Raw genomic sequence first — 22,005 nt, forward strand, 5'->3', positions numbered from 1 at the left:
ATGTACCAGGTGGGCAGTGTTGGGTGCGGAGGATCGCTTTTCATGCAACAGCAACAACATGGAATTGATATACTGCATATAGATTTGCTTCTGTTTCACAGGTCACCTTGATGTTGTTCATCAAGTTGTTAGGACTTAAACACGAGTTGATGGCACCTAACAACAACTTAGGGGGTTCACTGGTATAGGCCACTGGTGAGGATCCATTGGATTGTTGGGTTCAGTTACATCTCTCTGTGCAACCTAACATCCTTCTGGCTTCAGCCACTGTCTCATCACATTGTTTTGCCACCTTGAGCTCCTCAGATACTATCATCCCAAGATCCCTCTCTGGTCTGCTCCCCAAGTGCATCACTCTGCACTTCTTTGTATTAAATTTGAACTGCCAAACCTTGGACAATATTTTGGGATGGTTCTTGCCTGGTTCTATGGAATTGTTCACTTTAGTTTTTCAAGTTATTCAGAAATACTTTTTTCCCGTGAACAGTGCAATATTTATTCCATTTTCATTTATATCTTTGTCAGTGAACTGAGGTCCTTCTTCAGGAATTTCTTCCATGAATACTGAATTATTGGGTTAACTCATCTGATTTTTCCTCATTTTTCTCAGCATCTTTCAGTCTCACAATTACATTTCTACCTTCCTCAATTAGAAGCAGAGAAAATTAAGTTGGATAAAGACCATATGGCTTATCCAGTCTACCCTTCTATTCTTCCTTGTTCTCCTTTAGAGATCCTATGTCCTTGTTCCAAGCTTTCTTGAATTGATACAGTTTTGGTCTCCACCACCTCCACCGGGAGGCTGTCCCACACATTCACCACCCTTTCCATGAAGTATTTCCTCAGGATACTCCTTCTTCCCTTTCATCTTCATCTTATGCCCCCTCATTTCAGTATTTAAATGCTCTATCATAGATGCGTAGAATAGTCTCCTGGTAGTGAAGACAAAGACTATGTCTGAATTCAAGAAAGCCTGGGATAGGAACGTGGGATCTCTTAGGGAGAGGAAGAGATAGTGGATGCTGTGAATGGGCACACACTAGACGTCCCATGCTTTATCTGCCATAATTTTTCTATATCCCTTTATTCCTTCCTTTTTTCCCAAAGCATACATATTGAGATATTTAAGCCTGTACCCATACACTGTATGAAGACCACTGTCCACTGCACTGACTCCATCCTGTTTATATCTTTTTGAAAGAGTGTTCATCACTTTGTATTACAATTAAGTGATCCATCAAATTTTATTAAAACTTGAAAGAGAGGGATTTTCACCTCTTTCTTTCCGGTGACCATTTCTCTCCCTCTGAACCCAATAATTCTTATTTCACATTAGGATTGTCAAATAGTGCACAAAGGTTCTTCACTGCCCCCCCTAAACTGTGCTGCCAAATACTGGACCATTCCTCCATCTTTGCTCCATTCATCCTCATGTTATCCACACCATCCAGTGTTTATTTCTGCATTTCTCTTCTTGAGTTCTGGATTCCTTGAATGTCACCTCTTTTGCCTTTATTTCTTTTGGTGAAATGATTCCCCAGAAAGGCGGCATTCAAGAAGTAGAGAGGAACACAGAAAACGGCATGAAACTTGGAGAAGCAAAGAGAGAATATAGTTGGTGAAAGCACAGGTAGAATAAAAAAGGGCTCATTTCTAGGGATGAGCATGGCTCTTCTAACTCTACCTGGCTAAACCTTTTCTTTGACTTTTCCTCCAAGAACCTGTTCAAATCTCTTTTGAACCCCACTATGGGCTGGCCAAAGATTCCATATCTTAATTACGCTCTGCATGAAATCATCATTTATAGGATTTGGCTTCAGATTCTATCTTTTCTTTTGAGGGAGGGTACTCCATCTCATTGATCCGTTTGTCACCCTTCTCCAAACCTTTTCTGGTTCTGCTATATCCAGAACTGCACAGAGTACTCAAGGTACGAACACACCAGGAGCATTTGTTGTTCCTTTTAATTGGGAAAATGTATTATGATGGTTACAGGCCAGAGTTTATTGTCCATCACTGGTAGTACTGAGCTTATAGGAATGCAGATGAGCTTTATGTGGTCAGGCTGCATAAAGGATGGATAATTTGACTCAGCAGTGATGCCATCGGTAAGGCTTCTTCTCTTATTGCTGTGCACGCAGACTCACTTGCTAAGCATTTAGTCCTCACACACAGGAGATAAGGCAGAGTAAAAGCTACCAGGAACCAGACAGTGGGTGATGCGGCCTGGCTGAGTGAATAATGGAGAATCTATTTCAGTGGTTCTCAAGCTAACTCTTGGGACACACCTAGCCAATCAGGTTTTCATGAATATGCATGAGAGAAATGTGCATCTTCTATCTCCGTTGTATGCAAATTTATCTCAAGCATATCTGAAAACCTGACTGGCTAGGTGTGTCCCGAGGGCTGAGTTCAGAACCCTGATCTAAATAAAATGCAGAAGAGACGAGAGCATCCCTCTGAATTCTGCAGGAGAGCAGAGGAAGGGCTGAAGGGGAGAAGCAGACCTTCAAGTCAGCTTAGTCCCTGCTTTCTCCCTTACTGAGATGCTGGTGAGTTTGTTTTGCTGTTTTTGATGTCGATTCTCTATACATCACCCTTAAACCTGTGTGGAAAGGACAGAAAACCTGCTGATCTTCAGTTACACGTGTCCCTGTGATTGCAGAAGTTTTATATTTTAATACAATGCTCTGAAAATTAATTTTAAATGTTGTCTATGTAACAAAAGGACTTTAGCTATGTTCTGCCACTCATAAATCTCAGTTTATTTTAATTCTCTTATGCTGCAGCAGGAGTGAAGCCAACAGGGAGAGAGGCCCATCCCAGAAAATCACTTCCTATTAAGTTGTGGCAAATTCTCTCTTGCTTTAATTTCCATAGATTTGCTTCTGCTTCACTACTGAAAATAAATGCCAACCTCGATAATTTTACCCGTTTCAATATTGTAGGTAGCAAGGATAGCCTGATGCCTCGCCCGTTCTTTTCAAATCAAGGGAAAAGCCACTGCAGCTTCCAGAATGATCCTGCTTCAGGAAATTCAGCTACTTTCCAGGCACAGAGATGGGACTAGCCTGGGAACCCCCACCTCCTTCTCTTTGCCATTAGGCTGTCTGGTGTCATTTGCTGGAAGGAGGCTTAAAAGCTGCCAAGGTCACTGTTTCTTTTAAACACCAACCGTGGTGCTCAAGAAATATCTAAATATTCAGCGCCACTATCTGGATAGAGGTCGACCTGACAAGGAGACTTATCCAGTGGCAATATTTAGTTCACTTTCCGGATAAATGAAGAGAACATCCTATCTGCTCTATCTAGATAGGTTCAAGGATTACCCTGCTATTATCTACATAATACAGATGAGGTCTGTAAGGATATTCAGAGGCCCTATCCAGATAGTACAGAGGGGGGTCGCTAAGGATATACCATGGCACCCCTCAATATCCTAGTCAGGATGCTTCTCCAGCTAGCAGGTGCTCTTATCTAGATATGTATTGACCTGCTTTTTTTTTTTACTTATGGGAGTAAAATATTGTAGGGTATAATATACTACTTATTGTATGTTCTGTCTCTATCTCACCAGTTATTAAAATAAAAAAAAATACCATGGAACTTTTTCTAAATTCAATTACTGATCTCATGTTGGAGTGAATTTCACTTTTTCTATCTGTACCTGTGTGTGTGAGAGAGAGAGACTTTTTCTCTTGCTTTCCTAGTTCTTCCTCCTCATATTCCCTCCTGCTCTGAAGTGAACATCTTCGTTGCATATTGAGCCATCTCAAAAGTCTGCTCTATTTATTACATCACTTAAGGCCTTTGATACTGATTCCTTCATCCTAGAATAAACAGTATAAAATCTGTTTTTCTCCTTGGGATCTTGCCAGGTTCTTGTGACCTGTGTTGGCCACTATTGAAAACAGGATGGACCTTTGGTCTGTCCCTGTAGGGCAGCTCTTATGTTTTTCCCTGGCCCTCCTATCACTAAGCAGGCGTGGACAGACCAAGTGGAGTGCAGTGGGGATGACTGCGGTGTGTTGAGTACAAAGAAAACCATTTGGAGTTACAGGAACAGTCTCAAGGTCTTTATTATGGGAAGATGACAGAAATTTTTCTTGGCCAACCATGTGAGGATTTGGCAGAGCTGGATCGGAAGAGGCCCTTTTTCTTTGTGAAGGCAGAAATCGAAATCAGGATCATCAGGGCTGAGGAAACAGGATCTGTAGCTCCAGGAGCCAAAGGAAACAGTTGCAACACAGCGGTCTGCGCTCTGAAGTGGTGTCTCTAGCCTTTAATTTGCTGCAGAGGGAGAAGCAGATAAAGCAAAGCAAACGCAATGCTGGAATGAGCAACTGTGTGGACAACCAGACACCGAACACGTTTTAATTCTCTAAGGGGCCCTTTCACTAAAGCCTAATTTGAGCTAACTAAATTAACACACCCTACATGCTAAGAAGCCCATATTATACCTAAAAGCTTCTTAGCATTTAGGCCTGGATTCTCTAAATGGCACTGTTATTGGCTGCCACCTTAAAAGAAGCCACTGATTGTGTGTTAATCATGCGACAATGCCGTTGTTGAGGATCAAGCCTTCAGGAAAGGCAAGCGAAGGAAACGTAGGCCAGGGTTTTCAAGGCCTACATTTCCAGTGCCTACCTTTAAGAACATAAGAATAGCCTTACTGGGTCAGACCAACGATCCATCAAGCCCAGTAGCACGTTCTCACGGTGGCCAATCCAGGTCACTAGTACCTGGCCAAAACCCAAGGAGTAGCAACATTCCATACAGAATCTCAAAGAATAGCAGGATTCCGGAATCCTCAGAGTAACAAGATTCTAGAATCCCAAAGAGTAGCAACATTTCATACAGAATCTCAAAGAATAGCAAGATTCCAGAATCCCAGAGAGTAACAAGATTCCAGAATCCCAGAGGGTAGCAACATTCCATGCAGAATCTCAAAGAATAGCAAGATTCCGGAATCCCAGAGAGTAGCAACATTTCATACAGAATCTCAAAGAATAGCAAGATTCCAGAATCCCAGAGAGTAACAAGATTCCAGAATCCCAGAGGGTAGCAACATTCCATGCAGAATCTCAAAGAATAGCAAGATTCCGGAATCCCAGAGAGTAGCAACATTCCATATAGAATCTCAGAAGTAACAAGATTCCGGAATCCCAGAGAGTAGCAACATACCATACAGAATCTCAGAGAGTAACAAGATTCTAGAATCCCAAGGAGTAGCAACATTCCATACAGAATTTCAAAGAATAGCAAGATTCCGGAATCCCAAAGAGTAACAAGATTCCGGAATGCCAAAGAGTAACAAGATTCCGGAATCCCAAAGAATAGCAACATTCCATGCAGAATCTCAAAGAATAGCAAGATTCCAGAATCCCGGAGAGTAACAAGATTCTAGAATCCCAAAGAGTAGCAACATTCCATATAGAATCTCAGAGAGTAACAAGATTCTAGAATCCCAAAGAGTAGCAACATTTCATACAGAATCTCAAAGAATAGCAAGATTCCAGAATCCCAGAGAGTAACAAGATTCCAGAATCCCAGAGGGTAGCAACATTCCATGCAGAATCTCAAAGAATAGCAAGATTCCGGAATCCCAGAGAGTAGCAACATTCCATATAGAATCTCAGAAGTAACAAGATTCCGGAATCCCAGAGAGCAGCAACATACCATACAGAATCTCAGAGAGTAACAAGATTCTAGAATCCCAAGGAGTAGCAACATTTCATACAGAATTTCAAAGAATAGCAAGATTCCGGAATCCCAAAGAGTAACAAGATTCCGGAATGCCAAAGAGTAACAAGATTCCGGAATGCCAAAGAGTAACAAGATTCCGGAATCCCAAAGAATAGCAACATTCCATGCAGAATCTCAAAGAATAGCAAGATTCCGGAATCCCAAAGAGTAACAAGATTCCGGAATGCCAAAGAGTAACAAGATTCCGGAATCCCAAAGAATAGCAACATTCCATGCAGAATCTCAAAGAATAGCAAGATTCCAGAATCCCGGAGAGTAACAAGATTCTAGAATCCCAAAGAGTAGCAACATTCCATACAGAATCTCAGAGAGTAACAAGATTCTAGAATCCCAAAGAGTAGCAACATTTCATACAGAATCTCAAAGAATAGCAAGATTCCAGAATCCCAAAGAGTAACAAGATTCCAGAATCCCAGAGGGTAGCAACATTCCATGCAGAATCTCAAAGAATAGCAAGATTCCGGAATCCCAGAGAGTAGCAACATTCCATATAGAATCTCAGAAGTAACAAGATTCCGGAATCCCAGAGAGCAGCAACATACCATACAGAATCTCAGAGAGTAACAAGATTCTAGAATCCCAAGGAGTAGCAACATTCCATACAGAATTTCAAAGATTAGCAAGATTCCGGAATCCCAAAGAGTAACAAGATTCCGGAATGCCAAAGAGTAACAAGATTCCGGAATCCCAAAGAATAGCAACATTCCATGCAGAATCTCAAAGAATAGCAAGATTCCAGAATCCCGGAGAGTAGAGAATGACATGGTGGCGGTTTACCCGCGGCCACCGCATTTTAGCCGCGGGTCACCCGCCGAAAACGGGGAAGAAAACTAGCAGTCGCTGCGGCGACGGGGACAAGGCCATTCACCGCCCGCGGGGCGGTGAATGGTCTTGTCCCCCGCAGTGAGGCATGAAGGATCGCGCGGTCCCCGCAGCTCACACCCGCCCGCCCAATCGATTCCAGTGTCCAGCCAGCTCTCTCCCCTCTCCTCACCCCAGTCCGCAGATCCTCCTCCTCGGCGACCCGCACGCTACCAGAGAGCCGCGCACACCCGCCGCTGCTCAGCCTCGATCTTCTGCTCTGACGCAACCGGAAACAGGAAGTTGCAGCAGAGCAGAAGATCGAACACTGAGCAGCCGCGCGTGTGCGGCTCCCTGGGAAAGCGCGCAGGTTGCCGAAAAAGAAAACCCACAAACCAAGGTGAGGAGAAGGGAGAGAGCCGGCCAAACACCAGGATCGACCGGGCAGGCAGGTAGTGGCCGCGGGGACCGTGCGATCGCTAGTGTTCCCGGCTCAAATTGGAAGGAGGGAGTGAAAGGAAAAAGGCTTATATGGATGCAGCGGGAACGGTGACGGAGCGGTGAATGGGATGGCAGTGGCGGTGACGGGGCGGTGAAAGGGATGGCGGTGACGGTGACGGGGCGGTGAAGGGATCGGCGGTGACGGGGCGGTGCAGAGGATGGTGGGCCGGTGACGGGGCGGTGACGGGGACAGATTTTTTCCCCGTGTCATTCTCTACCGGAGAGTAACAAGATTCTAGAATCCCAAAGAGTAGCAACATTCCAAGCTACTGATCCAGGGCAAGGAGAGCCTTTCCCCCATTTTCCCTCCAGGAACTTGTCCAAACCTTTTTTTAAAAAAAACAAACCCAGCTCTTACCAAGTGATTCAGAGCTGCTTTGCCCTCTCCTAGCATTTGCCACCAGTGGGATGTAGGGCAGAGCCCCGGGGATGCTGCCAAGATGCCCAACCGTGATGCACCGGGGTCCTGGGTTGCGAGCTGGGGAGAAAAGGCCGGGCGCGCGCCGGGACTCCAACTCCCAGCATGCTCGGCCGGCGCTCCCATTGGACAGAGCCGAAGCCCGGAAGCCGGAAGCCGGAAGCAGCAGCGAAGGGGAGCAGCGATGGAGGCGGTCGAGGGAGCGCAGCGAGGAGGACGGAGGTGAAGGGGGAGGGGAGAGGAGAGGAGGGGGCGCCTCACGGGGAGGGGGAGCCCACCCCACCCCACCTGACCCGCCTTTCTCTCTTGCAGCTCCGAGGCCGACGCCGAAGCCACAGTCGTGCAAAGGATCCGCTTCGAGCATCAGGTGCCGCTGTCGGGTAAGTCGGCATCCGGGTTTTACTCCCATGTAAAACCCGGATGTCTCAATCCGTCCTCGGATGAATCCCCTCCCCCAATGCATCATGTGCCCCCTCTTCTCCCCCAGCCAGGCATTACGACCGAGACAGCAGCGAGCCCGTCAGCTTCTACCTGTCCAGCCTGGAGGAGCTGCTCTCTTGGAAGCCCAGCGACCAGGACGCCTTCAACACGGCTGCAGTGCCTCTGGCCGAGCGTCGGCCCCCCCTGCAAAGCCCAAGGCCCAGGAGCCTCGTCTGCCACGACATGATGGGGGGCTACCTGCAGGACAGGTGAGGGCGGCGGCAGGACCCCCACCCAGCCCAATGCATACAGTTGATTCGCTCTTTGCATCTCATCGGTAGATGCCAGTCACTGCTTAAATGTGGTGCCTGATAACCTGCTCCTCTTTCCCCCCAACCCCTTTCCATGCTTCAGATTTATCCAGGGCTCTGATGGGCAAGACTTCTACACCTTTTATCACTGGCAGTACATTGACATCTTTGTCTACTTCACGCATCATATGTTCACCCTGCCCCCCGTCTGTTGGACCAACACTGCTCATAAACATGGGGTCTCTGTCCTCGGTAAGAATGTCATGTCTTTCAGAATAGTCCTGTGAAGGCAGCATTTGTGCTCTCAATGGGCTTATTTCCATGACAGCTTCACAGTCTTCCTAAAGCATTCTTGTCTCTTGTGTGTGTACTGTATGTAGTTTTATTTATAACCTCTTTAGGTTTCTAAATTGAGCTTTATATGTATTTCTTGCATTGCTTCATCGTCTCGTCTGTGTTGGGTCCCAGGGACATTCATCACAGAACGGGACACAGGCGCAAAAGTGTGCGAGGCCTTTCTTGCTGGCGAAGAGTCATTTCGTGCCGTGGCAGATCAGATGGTGCGAGTGGCGCAGTTTTATCGCTTTGATGGTTGGTTGATCAATATAGAGAACCTGCTGAGCGTGAGTATATTTCTCCAAGGCCTGTTGCTCATGTGGTCAGTCAGGTTTATGGTCACCATTAGGAAGCAGGTCACTTGCCTTACTCTCAAGTTTCAAGTTTTCTTATCGAATTTCTAAGCGGAGTACAAGTAAATTTACATTAAAAAGTAAAATCTGGAGAACACGAACAATATAACGAACTAACATACTGGTATACTTCTCCAGGTTAGTAGTCCGTTGCTGTGATTTAGGTTTTCTCTCTGAGCCTCCTTCCGAATTGTCACATCTCTCTCCTATTGAACTTCCCTGTCATATGGATTGTATATGTGTGTGTCTGTATGAAAAAGGCGCTGGAGTTGATCTTTGCTGTCTGTCTGCATTCTTATATGTAAAGTGGATGAATGTTTCTCTTTTCTTCTTGACTACAGGTTGTGGCAGTGAAAAATACTCCACGCTTCCTGCACTACCTAACAGAGCAGCTGAAAAAGCATGTGCCAGGTGGTCTGGTACTGTGGTATGACAGCGTTGTCGAGAATGGCAAGCTGAAATGGCAGAATGAACTGAATGAGAAGAACAGGTGAGAGGCCTAGGCGTGTGCTCATGGAAAGATAGCTGTGCAATTGAGGGGGGAGGGGAGGATGTCCATTATAAACTGCTGACTTCACTATGATTTGTGGAAGAGCTTTTTGAAATCCCTGGTACGTAATGAGTCTTCCTTGGCTCCCGGTTTATTTTAGAATTCAATTGAAATGCGCTTGTATTTCTTTTAATCCTCTTATTCCTTTATTTTGGAACGTTTACCGATTCTCCTTTGCAAGAGGTATCCAACAATTTAAACTCTCCCTTCCTTCTAAAAAAGGGATTAAAGGAGTCAAGATCTTCAGTCACTCTTTAGTCTTTAAACTCTCTCAACTCTGGAATGATCTCCCCTTTTTTTAAGGAGTTCCAGTTTGTTTCAATTTTTCTGTAAATCTTTAAAAACGACTCCATTTGCCAAACATTTTGAAAATGAATTCTTTTGAAATTTTGCTATTATCTTCTACTTATCATTTGTAAATCATTCCCTGTTTATTTAATTGCTGTGAACCGAGTCGAGCCTTCTCAGAATGATGACTCGGTAGACAAAGTTAAGCTTTAGTTTAGTTTAGCAAAATCCAATGACACACAAACAGCAACAAGAACTTCCAGGGAAAACCGTCATTTTGCTGGTTGTCAGCTCTTCTCTTTTGTTGGCTCCTTCTCCCCCAGAACATTTTTCGACTCTTGTGATGGAATTTTCACCAACTACAACTGGACGGAGCAACATCTGGACCGGATGTCAGCACAGGCCGCAGAGCGGCAAGCAGATGTGTATGTTGGTGTGGACGTGTTTGCGCGAGGCAGTGTTGTTGGGGGCCAATTTGACACTAGTAAGGTGGGTCAGAAAAGGGCACTCTGTAGCCTGAGAACCCTAGAAAGATGGAGTGAAATGCAGGAAACGATCAAGGAGATTCATTTGCATCCTTTTCTCTCTCTCAGTCTCTGCAGCTCATCCGCAAGTACGGTTTCTCTGCTGCAATTTTCGCACCTGGTTGGGTCTATGAATGTTTGGACAAGAAGAACTTTCTACAGAATCAGAACAAGTGAGAAGCTTTTTGCAGATTTGGGGGGAGGGGGAGCGCTGTGATGGTTATTGCTCAGACTAGGGTCTCCAAGTGAGTTCATTTTGCGCATACCATGATGAGAATGAATGCTTTGAAGGCTATGTTGTGGGCCTCTGATTTCCTGCTAATGCTTATTTTATTATTTGCATTGTGCCAAAGAGCGCCTCTTTCTGGACTTCAGAGGGTGTATTATATCTCAGGATGATTTTGGAAGTTTTTAATCATGCCAGTGACACTCGGTACACCTTTTCTTGGTCTCTGCTTGAATTTGGTTCTTGAGAATCTTTCTACATATGTAGTAGAGAATACTAAGTACTGACACTTGTATTAAAATGTTCTGAGGTTTTATTTTTTTTTCACTGAGCGATGTATAAGTGGAACTGTTCATGTCCCAGATCTCCACAATTGGTGGTGGTTTTTTTTTTTTTTTTAAATATAATTTTTATTGTAAAAGCAGTCAAATATACACAACCGTGGTCTGGCAGACGACCACATAACAGATATAACAACAAAGCAAAACAGTAGGAAATACAGAAGCTTCATAGCAGAGGAGGTGTATTCATAACGTCCGTCATGAAGGAACATACAATCGATGGAATGAAAAGGAAGAATCTCGTCAAAATGAGTCTCAAAAGGCGCCTCCGAAAGGACCCTCCTCAAGATAATAAAGACTGCAAAAACAGTTTTGTCATTATTAGAAACCCCTCACTCACCCAGCCATCCAACAGATATAACTATCCAGCACAAACAACCCACACATTTCACAACAGCCACCCTCCTAGCACTCCACAGACATACCACAATCAACCGATCTCGAGAGTCGCGGGCAAGTAGGCCAAAGCAGGCCCCAATCAAGGAGCCGCCCATACCTAAAAAGGGGATCATATTTAAGGCAGGGCTCTGGGAGCTGCGGAGTCAGCCGCAACTTGAAATGCTCTCCACAGGGAAACATATACTACCCTATCACGTCCAATAGATGCCGTATGGGATTGAACTTCAAAAGCAGCGAGCTCCCGCATGCGGTGGAGCCATTGGGTGAAGGATGTGGACTCAGGCCCCACCCAATGTAAAAGCAACAGCTTCTTCACCATTAAGAGTGCAGTGTACAAAAACTTCTGATACGGTTTGGTAAAGCCTGCGGCGGATACGTCCTCCATGTCACCCAACAATAAGAGGCCATAAGACCGGGGAATGGTCCGGCCGATGAGGCCCTCAAGAAAAGGGAGAACCTGGAGCCATAGGGCTGCATGAGGGCACTCCAAAAACATGTGCAGTAGGGTGCCCCTCACTCTCTTACAATGAGAGCAAATGTCATCATCCCATAAACCCATGGCATGTCCCCGAGCCCTAGAGATGTAAGTCCGATGTAATATCTTAAATTGCATTTCCCTAAGGTCCATTGATCCCGTGAATTGAATAAGGTTAGTAAAAAGTTCCAGAAATTGAGTCTCGGTGTAATCAAGAGCTAAATCTCAAGACCACTGGGCCACAATCCTAGGCAGATAAGAGGGGGGAAGCGCATTTTTGAGTAGCCTGTACCAAGTGGATAAAGTATTTGTCTGAGAAGGTAAGAGTGCCAAGTAAGAGTCCAATTTTCCCAGTGCCCAGGTCTCTCCCCACTGTCGATTGAGGGAAAAATAGTAATGTCTGACTTGCAAGTATGCCCAGAAATGCGAAGCCGGGAGATCCCATCGGGTCTGGAGGAGTGAAAACGCGGGGAAAGTCCCCGAGGTTTCATCAGAGAGATGTCGCAAGCTGACACAGCCCCGGGAGTCCCACAATTGAAACCCCGTGGTACCCATCCCCGGGAGGAAGTCTACGTTACCCACCAGGGGCAAGAAAGGAGAAGCCTGTGGGGCCCGCCCCTGCTCCTTCCGCCACCACCACCACGCCCGGCGCAGCGGTTTCAGGAGAGGGAATCAGGAATCCACCCCCGGGAGAGACCGGGGGGACAAATGCAATAAAGATACAAAGGAATGAGGAGCGCACCACGCCTGGATCCATCCCGATGGTGAATACCTATAGTGGCCAGAGATACCCTCATGGACAAAGCGCTTTAGGGAAGCAACGTTGTACCTGCGAATATCAGGAAGATTTAGGCCTCCTTGCCCAGAGTCTAGGGATAAAGTAGCAAAACTGATGCGAGCCCGTCTTTTGCGCCACAGGAAAGAAAGAAGAATAGACCGAAAGACTTGGACATCCTTGTTCAGGATCCAAAGCTGAATCATTTGAAGCGGATATAAAAGCTTCGGCAGGAGTACCATTTTGAATAACGCCGTGCGGCCCCACAGGGAGAGGGGTAAATCCTTCCACTTCTTGCATAGAGCACGGATAGCCTCAATATGATGGAGAACATTGTATTGGTAAAGAAGATGAGATTGGGTGCTCAAATAAACCCCAAGGTATCGCATGGGTTTCCGAACCAGCAGAATCGGTAAAGCGTCATGCCATTGCTCATGTCTATGAGAAGCCAGAGGCAGGAGTTCCGATTTGGCACAATTAACCCTAAGTCCCGAGACTTTCCCAAAATCTTGAACAAGAGAAAGAGCCTCCGGTAAGTGTGATGGTGCGTTTTCCAAATATAACAGAATATCGTCCGCAAATAGATTGATGCGACACAATTGGTGGTGGTGATCAAAGGGCTGCATTTACACATGGCACAAGTGCAAAGGCAGAGAAGGTACAGAGAGAAGGGCAACTAAAATGATAAAAGGGTTGGGTCAACTTCCCTATAAGGAGAGGCTAAAGGGGCTTCTAGGGCTCTTCAGCTTGGAGAAAAGATGGATCAGGGTGATATGATAGAGGTCTATAAAATACCGAGTGGAGTGGAAAGGGTAGATGTGAATCGCTTGTTCTCTCTCTCCAAAAATACTAGGACTAGGGGCAGGCGATAAAGCTACTCAGTAGTAGAAAATATTTCGTCACACAACGTGTAATTAAACTCTGGAATTCGTTGCCGGAGAATGTGGTGAAATCAGTTAGCTTAGCAGGGTTTAAAAAAAGTTTGGATAATTTCTTAAAAGAGAAGTCCATAGGCCATTCTTGAGATGGCCTGGGGAAATCCACTGCTTATTCCTAGGAAAAGCAGCATAAAATCTGTTCTACTTGGGATCTAACTAGGTACTTGTGACCTGGGTTGGCCACTGTTGGAAACAGGCTACTGAGCTTGATGGACCTTCAGTTCTTATGTGAGCCAAGTCTAGGACAATCAAGCCATTGTGACATCACTGCTGAGGTTGGCTCATAGGCATTGGTGGAATGAGGCATTATGACATCACAATGTTGCTACTCTTTGGGTTTTTACCAGGTACTTGGGTTGGCCACTGACCTTCAGTCTGTCCCAGTTTGGCAGCTCTTATTGGTGACAGGTCAAAAGTGCGCAAGACAATCGCGCAGACAACGGCGCTCAAAGACAATTGCGTGCCACTATATCTCCGCGCAAGACAATTGAGCGCAGCGACAACTCAGCGTGAGACAATTTAGCGCAAGATAACTCAGCGCAATGACAATTCAGCGCATTCAGCGCGCCACTAGAGGCTGCTTGCCGATCCAAGGACACGCGCACGTACAGCGTGCGATTTTGTCCGCGCAATTGTCTACGAACCGCTCTTATGATGTTACATATATTCTAAGTGAAGCCAGATTGCTTTAGGCTCTTTAGATCTGGATCTGCAGTGTTAGTGCTGACATAGTTTCCACTGCATCAGATTTGAGGCTTTGTTGTATCTGTCTGAGGACTCTGCAGTCTTTGCTGTCCTGTACAGAGTGGAGGTACTTCACGATAATTGTGAGAAATTGTTGCATTATTTCTAAAGAGAGCTCTGAGAAGACGGAACCAGCGATGCATGTTAAACTATTTCTCCTTTAATATATCTTCTCCCCCCTTAGATTCTGGAGCCTACTAGAGAAATATTTACCTAGTCATAGCATCTGCACGCTGCCCTTGGTCACATCTTTCTGTATCGGCTGTGGAAACAAGCGCTTCTCCTACGGAAAGGTGGGTCTTCGGTACTTTCCCTGCACGTCCTGGAACGAGAAGCCTTAGAGGTGACAGCAGCGCTCGCTCTTATGTCGTGTCTAAGAAGGAGTCTCCTCCCTTACTCTGGAAGAGCTGATTCTCCACACTCTGTCTCTTGGGTTGAGCATGCTTTGCCTCTCTCTCTCCCTCTGCAGGAAGAGGACATGGAGAGCTGGTGTAATCTGATTGCACAGGAGTTGCAGCCTCTCTTTGTGAACCATACACAGGATGCGGGGGCCGGTGGGTGGGTGAGAACCCAAATCTGCCCTAAAGATGCTTGGCATGGAGGCAGCTCATTGTTAGTGGAGGGATCAATCCCCTCAGATGCAAAAGCTGTTACTATAAGGTCAGTACTACCTCTGAAGGGCTTCGGTGGAGGTGGTTCTTGTGGGAGGATGGTTAGATTGGTGATGTATGTATGAAAGGGGAGAGAGGGAAAGGGACGAGGTTGGTATTTGTCAGAGATGCGCCCGATTGCAGAGAGGTTTCTTTCTGTGGAAAGAGGGGGAGGGGGAGAGGCTAGTGCTGTCAGGAAGGTGGTTTGGGGTACTGCAGACTGTGCAAAATTTGAACTAATTGTCTCCTTTTTGGGGTGATGGTGGGTGGGTCTAGGCTTTTCTCACTTCAGGTGCCTTCTCCTCCCAAAATCCTCCTTTCCATGGTGTATAAGTTGGAGGGTCTCAGCAATGTCAGCGTTGCTCTAGAACTGACCACCCGGGACCGCCGGACCTGTCAAATTGGTAACATCTCTGACCTCACAGGTGAGAGTGGGCAAAGTTTGTCTGTCCCTTGTGCTTTCTACAGCTGCCTTATTTTGTTCTGATCTCTCTGTGGGGGTGGGGGGTTTTTCCCTTGGTTTCTTTATTCTTGTCTCTCCTTATCCCTCTACATCTTATATCTTCTTGCATGCGCTGTCTTAGTACAGTACTGTCCATGTTTTTGGAAGGGGGGGGGGTGTTCTGGGAGGTCATCACGCCTGCCCCTTGCAGTGTGGCTCCTGTGTCTGCACAGGCTGAATCCTCGGCTGTGCCCCAGACCATGCCAACGGTGGATTGGCGCATTTGTCCCCTGTGTCTGCACAGGGCCGCCTTTTCACGCTTTGCTTTCTCCGTCTGGGTCTCTCCTGCTTCCTCTCTTGTTGACGATTGTCTTCACTCTGCTCTCTCTCCCTTTTTGTACTGATGTTCGATTTTCTCTTTATTGCTCTGCTCTGTTGTTGTAAGCTGCTTTTTTCCAGATCAGGGTACCACCCATCAACTGGAGCCTGGGTTGGGCCCCCAGTGTGACCCTCCAGAGCTTGGGCTAGGGCCCCAGATGCAGCGACACCATCCGGTGCCAGGATCCCATGCGTTCCCTGCCAGACTGCTTGCTGGATGTGGGCAGCAGAGTGCCGGCGGCTGGACCCAGCAGTGAGTCACTCCTTGGAACAGTTTCAGGATTTCATGATGCAGCATTGTTCCTCTTCAATTTATTTAATATACCGCAAATATAAGACCAAGAGGTTTACAATAAAAAAGTTTAAATAAATAAATGTAAAAGAGGGTGGGGAACAAAAATTTAATACCTTCAAAACCACGAGGAAAGGAGGGAATCAGTAGGTTACAATAAAAAGGGAAGGAATGAACAATATGGTAGAGGAGGAAACTGAAATTTGTTCTGCCCACACGAATTGAGATAAAGCCAAGAAGGAAAGTTTAAGGAAAGGTTGAGAGAGAATTAAGCCAAAGAGAAATACGAGTCACGAATGATTTTTCTGAACGGAGATAAAAAGGCAGAGAGTGGGAGCCATGAAAATCGAGGAAGAGTTGTCGAAATGAGAGAGCGACTAATAACTGTGATTGTGAAGAGTGGAGGGAAGACCACGCTTGAGAATCTTATAGTTAAAAGGAAAGCGATACGACACTGGCAGGATGTGGTGTGTCGTGATCAAACTTAGAAGAGTGATGGTGTTTCTTCTTTTCCCTAGTTGTTATGAGTTGCAGCTCCAGGAATGCCTCCTCCAGGATCTCTCTATTAAAGTCTCACGGCTGCCATCCAGCCTGCAGAAGGAGAACTTTATCTGCCGCTTGGGAGAGCTCAGGGTGAGGAACCACAAAGTCCTTTAGTACCTCTATTTCCATGGAAGTCTCAGATAGGAATTAACGGGGGCACGTAGGCTCCGCTGACTGTGCACATGTTGGAGCACTTGGACCGTATTCTTTCCTTTATATGGACAGGTTCTGCAGAAAGGAAGTCTTGCCTCAGAGCAAGGGCACCTTTGGGCCTGTCACTTATAGAGTTACTTTCCAGCTGCAGCAGACGTTGTTCTTGTGAGCTCTGTAAAGTTGGGAATAGTTAAGACAAGAAACTTTTCTGTGTAGCAGCAGAGAAACCAAATGAAATGGAGTTGATTGTTGTCAGGGGAAGGTAGGCTTTGGCCTTCCTCTAGAGATCTTTTACACTTCCCCCTTCCGGTGCTTTGACTAACATATGTCTCCCCTCTATAGGTGCTGGATGCTGGTAACCTAAGTGCTCCCTTGCAGTGTGTGCGCAGTCTCCGGGCTCATCACTTCCTGTGGCGGCGAGGCTCCTATGATCCTAGCTTACAGGCCTCGCAGCTCTATCTGAGCGTCACACTGCAGTGGTCCTACCCGATGGAGTGTGTTCGACAGTTCCGTGTCTACGGCCAGGGGGTTGTGTGCCATCGTACTACTATGCCATCTCACACCGAACAGCCACATCTCATTGGCTTGGCACATGCCACTATTTACCGCGTGGTGGACCTCGCAGTCCCACCGATCTGCACCAGCAAACATGGTCGCTTAGAGTTCTTAGTGCAGCCGGTCACAAAGGAAGGGTTTGTCACAGACCGGTCGGACTGGGGGAGGCTGGTACTGGAGTATATAGATGAGACTCAGACACAGGTCTGAGAGCTCTGACATTCTGGTGTGAACTGGAGCCACCTCGAGGATACTTTGAATATTGGTTCTTGGGTTGTCTGATTAATAGAATCCAGGAACCAAGAGGTAAAAACTGATGGCACACTCTTTTCTCTTCTTCTCCTGCCTCCTTCAGAACTAGTACTAGGATTCTGGGGTCAAGAGCCTTTTCTTTGTAACTGTTGGGGGATTTTGTTCCACCCTCTCCCTGCAGTGATCGTCTTCCTGAGGCCGGGAGCTGTGTACCAGTGCTCTCTCCGCTTCCCTGAATTTTGGGCTCTTAAACCCTGCCATCAGCTGCTCCCATACAACCCTTGCCAGGATTCTTCTGTCTCTCCAGCTGGGGCTAGAAGTCTCCCCAGGCTGGAGCAGCCTTTCTGCAAAGTGTCGTAGCTGAGTCGCTGGACTGCTCCATTAATCTCACCAATTCTTAGCAATAATGGGGGGGGGGGAGTTGACTTAAAAAAAAAAACACCCAACTTTTGTCCTGTTTCTCACTTTAGTCTGTTAGTTGTGTCTGAGGGATGGAGATGCCTCGCTAAGGCCCCGCTAAAACAAAACTTTGGGCACTGAGAGTAGTTGATCTCCAAAAGTACAGCGTGGGACTAGAAAAGATTCCAAGGAGGGCAACGGAAATGAGAAAGGGGAGGGAGGGAGAACCAGCTGCACTAGAGAGAAGCAAAACAGGTTAGGGGATACGAGAGAGGTTTATAAAGTCAAGAGGGAGGTGGAAGTTGTTTAAGTTATCAAAACACAAAAGCTGATGATGTTCCCTAGACCGAAAATGAATCATGGAAACTGCCCCTACTGTGGCATCTCTTAACGGCCAAGGTGACTCCCATAGCAGGATTCAAAAGAGATCTGGACAATGCGTACATAAAGCACCCATTAGCCAGGTCGCGATGAGAATCATTACTTGAGGCACTTGATCCAGCGTAGCCTTTTGCTCTGACTTGCCATCTCTCCTGTGCATTAGGGTTGGCTGGTCCTGATGGTTGTGGCTTTGAATTTGGAACCCCTGGACAGCCTAGATGAGGGCTTTTTCCTGAGAGTTGACAAATGTGACTCTAGGTGTAAGCAGTGTATATTGTATCTGCAACAAATCTATCAAGAAATAAAATGCAGTTGGTCTAACATAGAAGTGTCGCTGCTGTGCTTTCTTGACATTTGGTCCTGATAATCCTAAATGCATAAAGCAGAGACGGATCAAGCAATGAAATGAGGGAATCTGCTCTCTCAAGTCTGCCGGTGCGCATGGAACTGACATGCAGCGGTAGATGCGAGTTGGTGCCCAGGGATCTGCTCTGCAGTTCCATTCAATCATCGGCTGATGCTAATGGGAAAGTCTGAGAATAATAATAATAATAATAACTTTATTCTTGTATAACGTCCAATCACAAAATTCCAGGCGGTTAACAACAAAGAATCACAATCGGTGAAAGATACATCAGGTTAATAAAAATGAGTGAGAAGAAGAAAATGACATAGTTATTTAACAAACTTTTCAAACAAGTGTGTTTTTAAAAATTTTCTAAAACGTTGTAAGAATCTGACAAATAAGCAGGCTTAACCAAGAGTTCAGTTTGCCTAGTTGAAAGACAAATGTCCTATACAAAAATTTCTTGTAACAACAGTTCTTAGCTGAAGGATACATAAACATTAACTTATTATGAGTGTTTTTTAATGAAGTATAAAAATTAAATTGAGAGGCTAGATATCCCGGAGCCAAACCAAAAAATAGATTTACAACAAAGACAACCAAATTTAAAAAGAATACGTGCTTCAAAAGGCAACCAATGTAATTGCCGATAAAATGGCCAAAAATTAAACACCCTGCCGGATGTTGTAATAATTGAATATGTTGCAAATTTTTCTTCAATGATGCAAGTCTATGATGTATTTACAAAACGAGAAAAGAGGATTCATGTTTCAGAAACGACTGAGCAAAGCACCCTTGAATACCTAGGAAGTAAGTCCCAGGTGGGACCCTTCATCAGCTCAGGGCATTTACACTGGTTTGTGATGCCATTATTAAGAAACTGTGTGTAGCTGAGCCTTTGGATCCAGGAGAATTGGATTTTGGCTACGTTCTTTCTCTTTAATGCATTTTGGAAAATAAGGCTGGAAGCTGCCACACACTTGCATCTGCTGTGAGGAAGGTATGTGCCAGTAGGACTAGCTGTTGAACATAACTGATCCAGTCTCCAGAAACATCTGAACAGCATTTATCTGGTATTAAAGTAGGTGCTGAGATTTCTGACTAGTTATGTTTGCATGTGTGCACCCTCGGGGACTTCTGAAGCCACTTCTAAACTTACCCACTTTGTACCTGGGAACCTCACCACCACTGGCAGGAAGAGCATGAGGTTGGCAGCTAGCATATGCCAAAGACCACGTGCGTGGGAAGAAAGAGTAGGAAGGCCATGAAAGATTTGAGTGCCCTGGGGCAGGGGATGGAGAATAGAGGGACAAAGGACTGGAGGTGCTGAGAGAGGGGAGAGGCCCAGAGGGGAACCCAGGAGTGAGGATGTAATGGGCTTAGAGGACTCTTGAGAGGAGAGAGAGAGCCTGGCAGCTGCTGTAACATAGAAACATAGAAAATGACGGCAGATAAGGGCCAAGGCCCATCCAGTCTGCCCACACCAATGACCCTCCCTTACCTCTCTCTGTGAAGAGATCCCACGTGTTGATCCCATTTAGTCTTAAAATCAGGCACACTGCTGGCCTCAATTACCTGTATCGGAAGACCATTCCATCAATCCACCACCCTCTCGGTGAAGAAGTATTTCCTGGTGTCGCTATGCAATTTCCCTCCCCTGATTTTCCACGGATGCCCTCGTATTGTCGTGGGTTCCTTGAAAAAGAAGATATCCTCCTCCACCTCGATACGGCGCGTGAGGTATTTGAACGTCTCGATCATGTCTCCCCTCTCCCTGCGTTCCTCTAGTGTGTAGAGCTGCAATTTATTCAGCCGTTCCTCATACGGGAGATCCCTGAGTCCTGAGACCATCCGGGTGGCCATTTGAAAGGAATGACTTTCCCCCTCGAACATACCTTAAAAATCCTGGGAGTCACGTTTGACAAAAATTTATCCCTAGAATATCACACCGACCTCATAGTCAAGAAATGCTTCTCGGCACTCTGGAAACTCCGCACTATAAAAAAATACTTCGATGACACCTCGTTCCGCCTTCTAGTGCAAGCCTCCATTCTAAGCATCCTAGACTACTGCAATATTATCTACCTGAACTCCACGAAGAAAATTACCAGGAGACTAAAAATGATCCAGAACACCGCCGTTCGCCTCATCTATGGCCTAAAGAAATGGGAACATATCACCCCGTTCTACCACCAACTCCACTGGCTGCCTTTCGAATCCAGAGTGCTCTTCAAGTTCGCATGCTTCTGTTACAAATCGGTAAATGGCTATTCACCAAGATACATCAATCCCCACTTTAACCTCTACTGCTCCTACAAGAAATCCCGCAGAATTCAGCTGTTCGCCTTCCCTTCGCTAAATCTGTGTCACCTCAAAAGATTCCTAGACAAAACCTTCACCTTCCAAGCAGCCAAGCTGAACCCATGGCTAGCCCAAATGATACTGGAGGCCCCCACTTACCTCAGCTTTAGAAAACTACTCAAAATCCACCTATTCAGCAAACAAGACCCCTAACCGCCCCCTCCCGGTAATCGCCTGACCTTTGCCCGGCTCAGCTCCTCCTTCTTGATCACTTCTTTCCCCCCTCTCTTCTACCCTCCTCCTTCTTCATCTGCCAAACTCGGCTAATTATGTTGTAAACCTGATATATTGTTGTAAATCTGTATGTCAATGCGGATCCTAACCTAGAACTCGTTGGGTATGGCGGTATATAAGAATAAAATTATTATTATTATTATTATTTGCTGGACCGACTCAAGTCTCAGCACATCTTTGCGGTAATGTGGCCTCCAGAATTGTACACAGTATTCCAGATGGGGTCTCACCATGGACCTATATAATGGCATTATGACTTCGGGCTTACGGCTAACGAAACTCCTGCGTATGCAACTATGATTTGTCTGGCCTTAGATGAAGCTTTCTCCACTTGATTAGCAGTCTTCATGTCCTCACTGATGATAACCCCTAAGTCTCGTTCCGCTACAGTTCTCTCTAGGATCTCACCATTAAGAGTGTAAGTCTTGCATGGATTTTTGCTGCCAAGGTGCATGACCTTGCATTTTTTGGCATTGAAACTTAGTTGCCAGGTCCTGGACCAATGCTCCAGTAGGAGAAGGTCGTGCGTCATACTGTCGGGCATTGATTTAATGTCAGGACCTGTTGTGCTCTTGCCTACTTTATTGCATAGTTTGGCTTATCGGCAAATAACGTTAATTTACCTTGAAGCCCCTCAGCCAAGTCCCTTATGAAGATGTTGAATAAGATCGGGCCCAAGACCGAGCCCTGCAGCACTCCACTGATCACCTCTGTCGTTTCGGAGGGGGTGCCATTCACCACCACCCTCTGAAGTCTACCTCCAAGCCAGTCCCCCACCCATGTAGTCAATGTATCACCCAAACCTATAGAGCTCATCTTGCTCAACAACCTGCGATGAGGTACGCTGTCGAAT

The 22,005-nt window shown here is 46.1% G+C and overlaps 2 protein-coding genes and 1 long non-coding RNA gene across 4 annotated transcripts in view; 2 read left to right on the plus strand and 1 right to left on the minus strand.

Annotated features, from left to right (window-relative positions):
- Positions 1–3,783, plus strand: part of C1QTNF1 (C1q and TNF related 1) — a 47,472-nt gene extending 43,689 nt beyond the window's left edge. For both annotated transcript variants that reach the window (XM_033960265.1, XM_033960266.1), the window contains exon 5: positions 2,949–3,783. The gene's annotated coding sequence lies outside the window, so the exon portion shown is untranslated. The remainder of the gene's footprint in view (positions 1–2,948) is intronic.
- Positions 3,784–4,061: 278 nt separating this feature from the next.
- LOC117367584 lies at positions 4,062–7,563 on the minus strand. The gene is made up of 2 exons (XR_004540801.1): positions 7,427–7,563; positions 4,062–4,290 (listed from the first exon to the last, which is right to left on the minus strand). It is a non-coding gene; the product is annotated as an uncharacterized LOC117367584 (long non-coding RNA).
- ENGASE (endo-beta-N-acetylglucosaminidase) lies at positions 7,494–17,849 on the plus strand. Its single transcript, XM_033960264.1, has 14 exons — positions 7,494–7,708; positions 7,799–7,866; positions 7,974–8,175; positions 8,321–8,469; positions 8,686–8,840; positions 9,248–9,396; positions 10,068–10,233; positions 10,338–10,441; positions 14,351–14,459; positions 14,636–14,826; positions 15,093–15,241; positions 15,718–15,889; positions 16,447–16,561; positions 16,967–17,849. The coding sequence occupies exons 1-14, from the start codon at positions 7,509–7,511 to the stop codon at positions 17,387–17,389; spliced, it is 2,352 nt and encodes a 783-aa protein (XP_033816155.1). The 5' UTR covers positions 7,494–7,508; the 3' UTR covers positions 17,390–17,849.
- The last annotated feature ends 4,156 nt before the right edge of the window (positions 17,850–22,005 follow it).

The sequence above is a fragment of the Geotrypetes seraphini genome, chromosome 10 (genome assembly GCF_902459505.1).
Source record: "Geotrypetes seraphini chromosome 10, aGeoSer1.1, whole genome shotgun sequence".
Taxonomy (NCBI): Eukaryota; Metazoa; Chordata; class Amphibia; order Gymnophiona; family Dermophiidae; genus Geotrypetes; species Geotrypetes seraphini.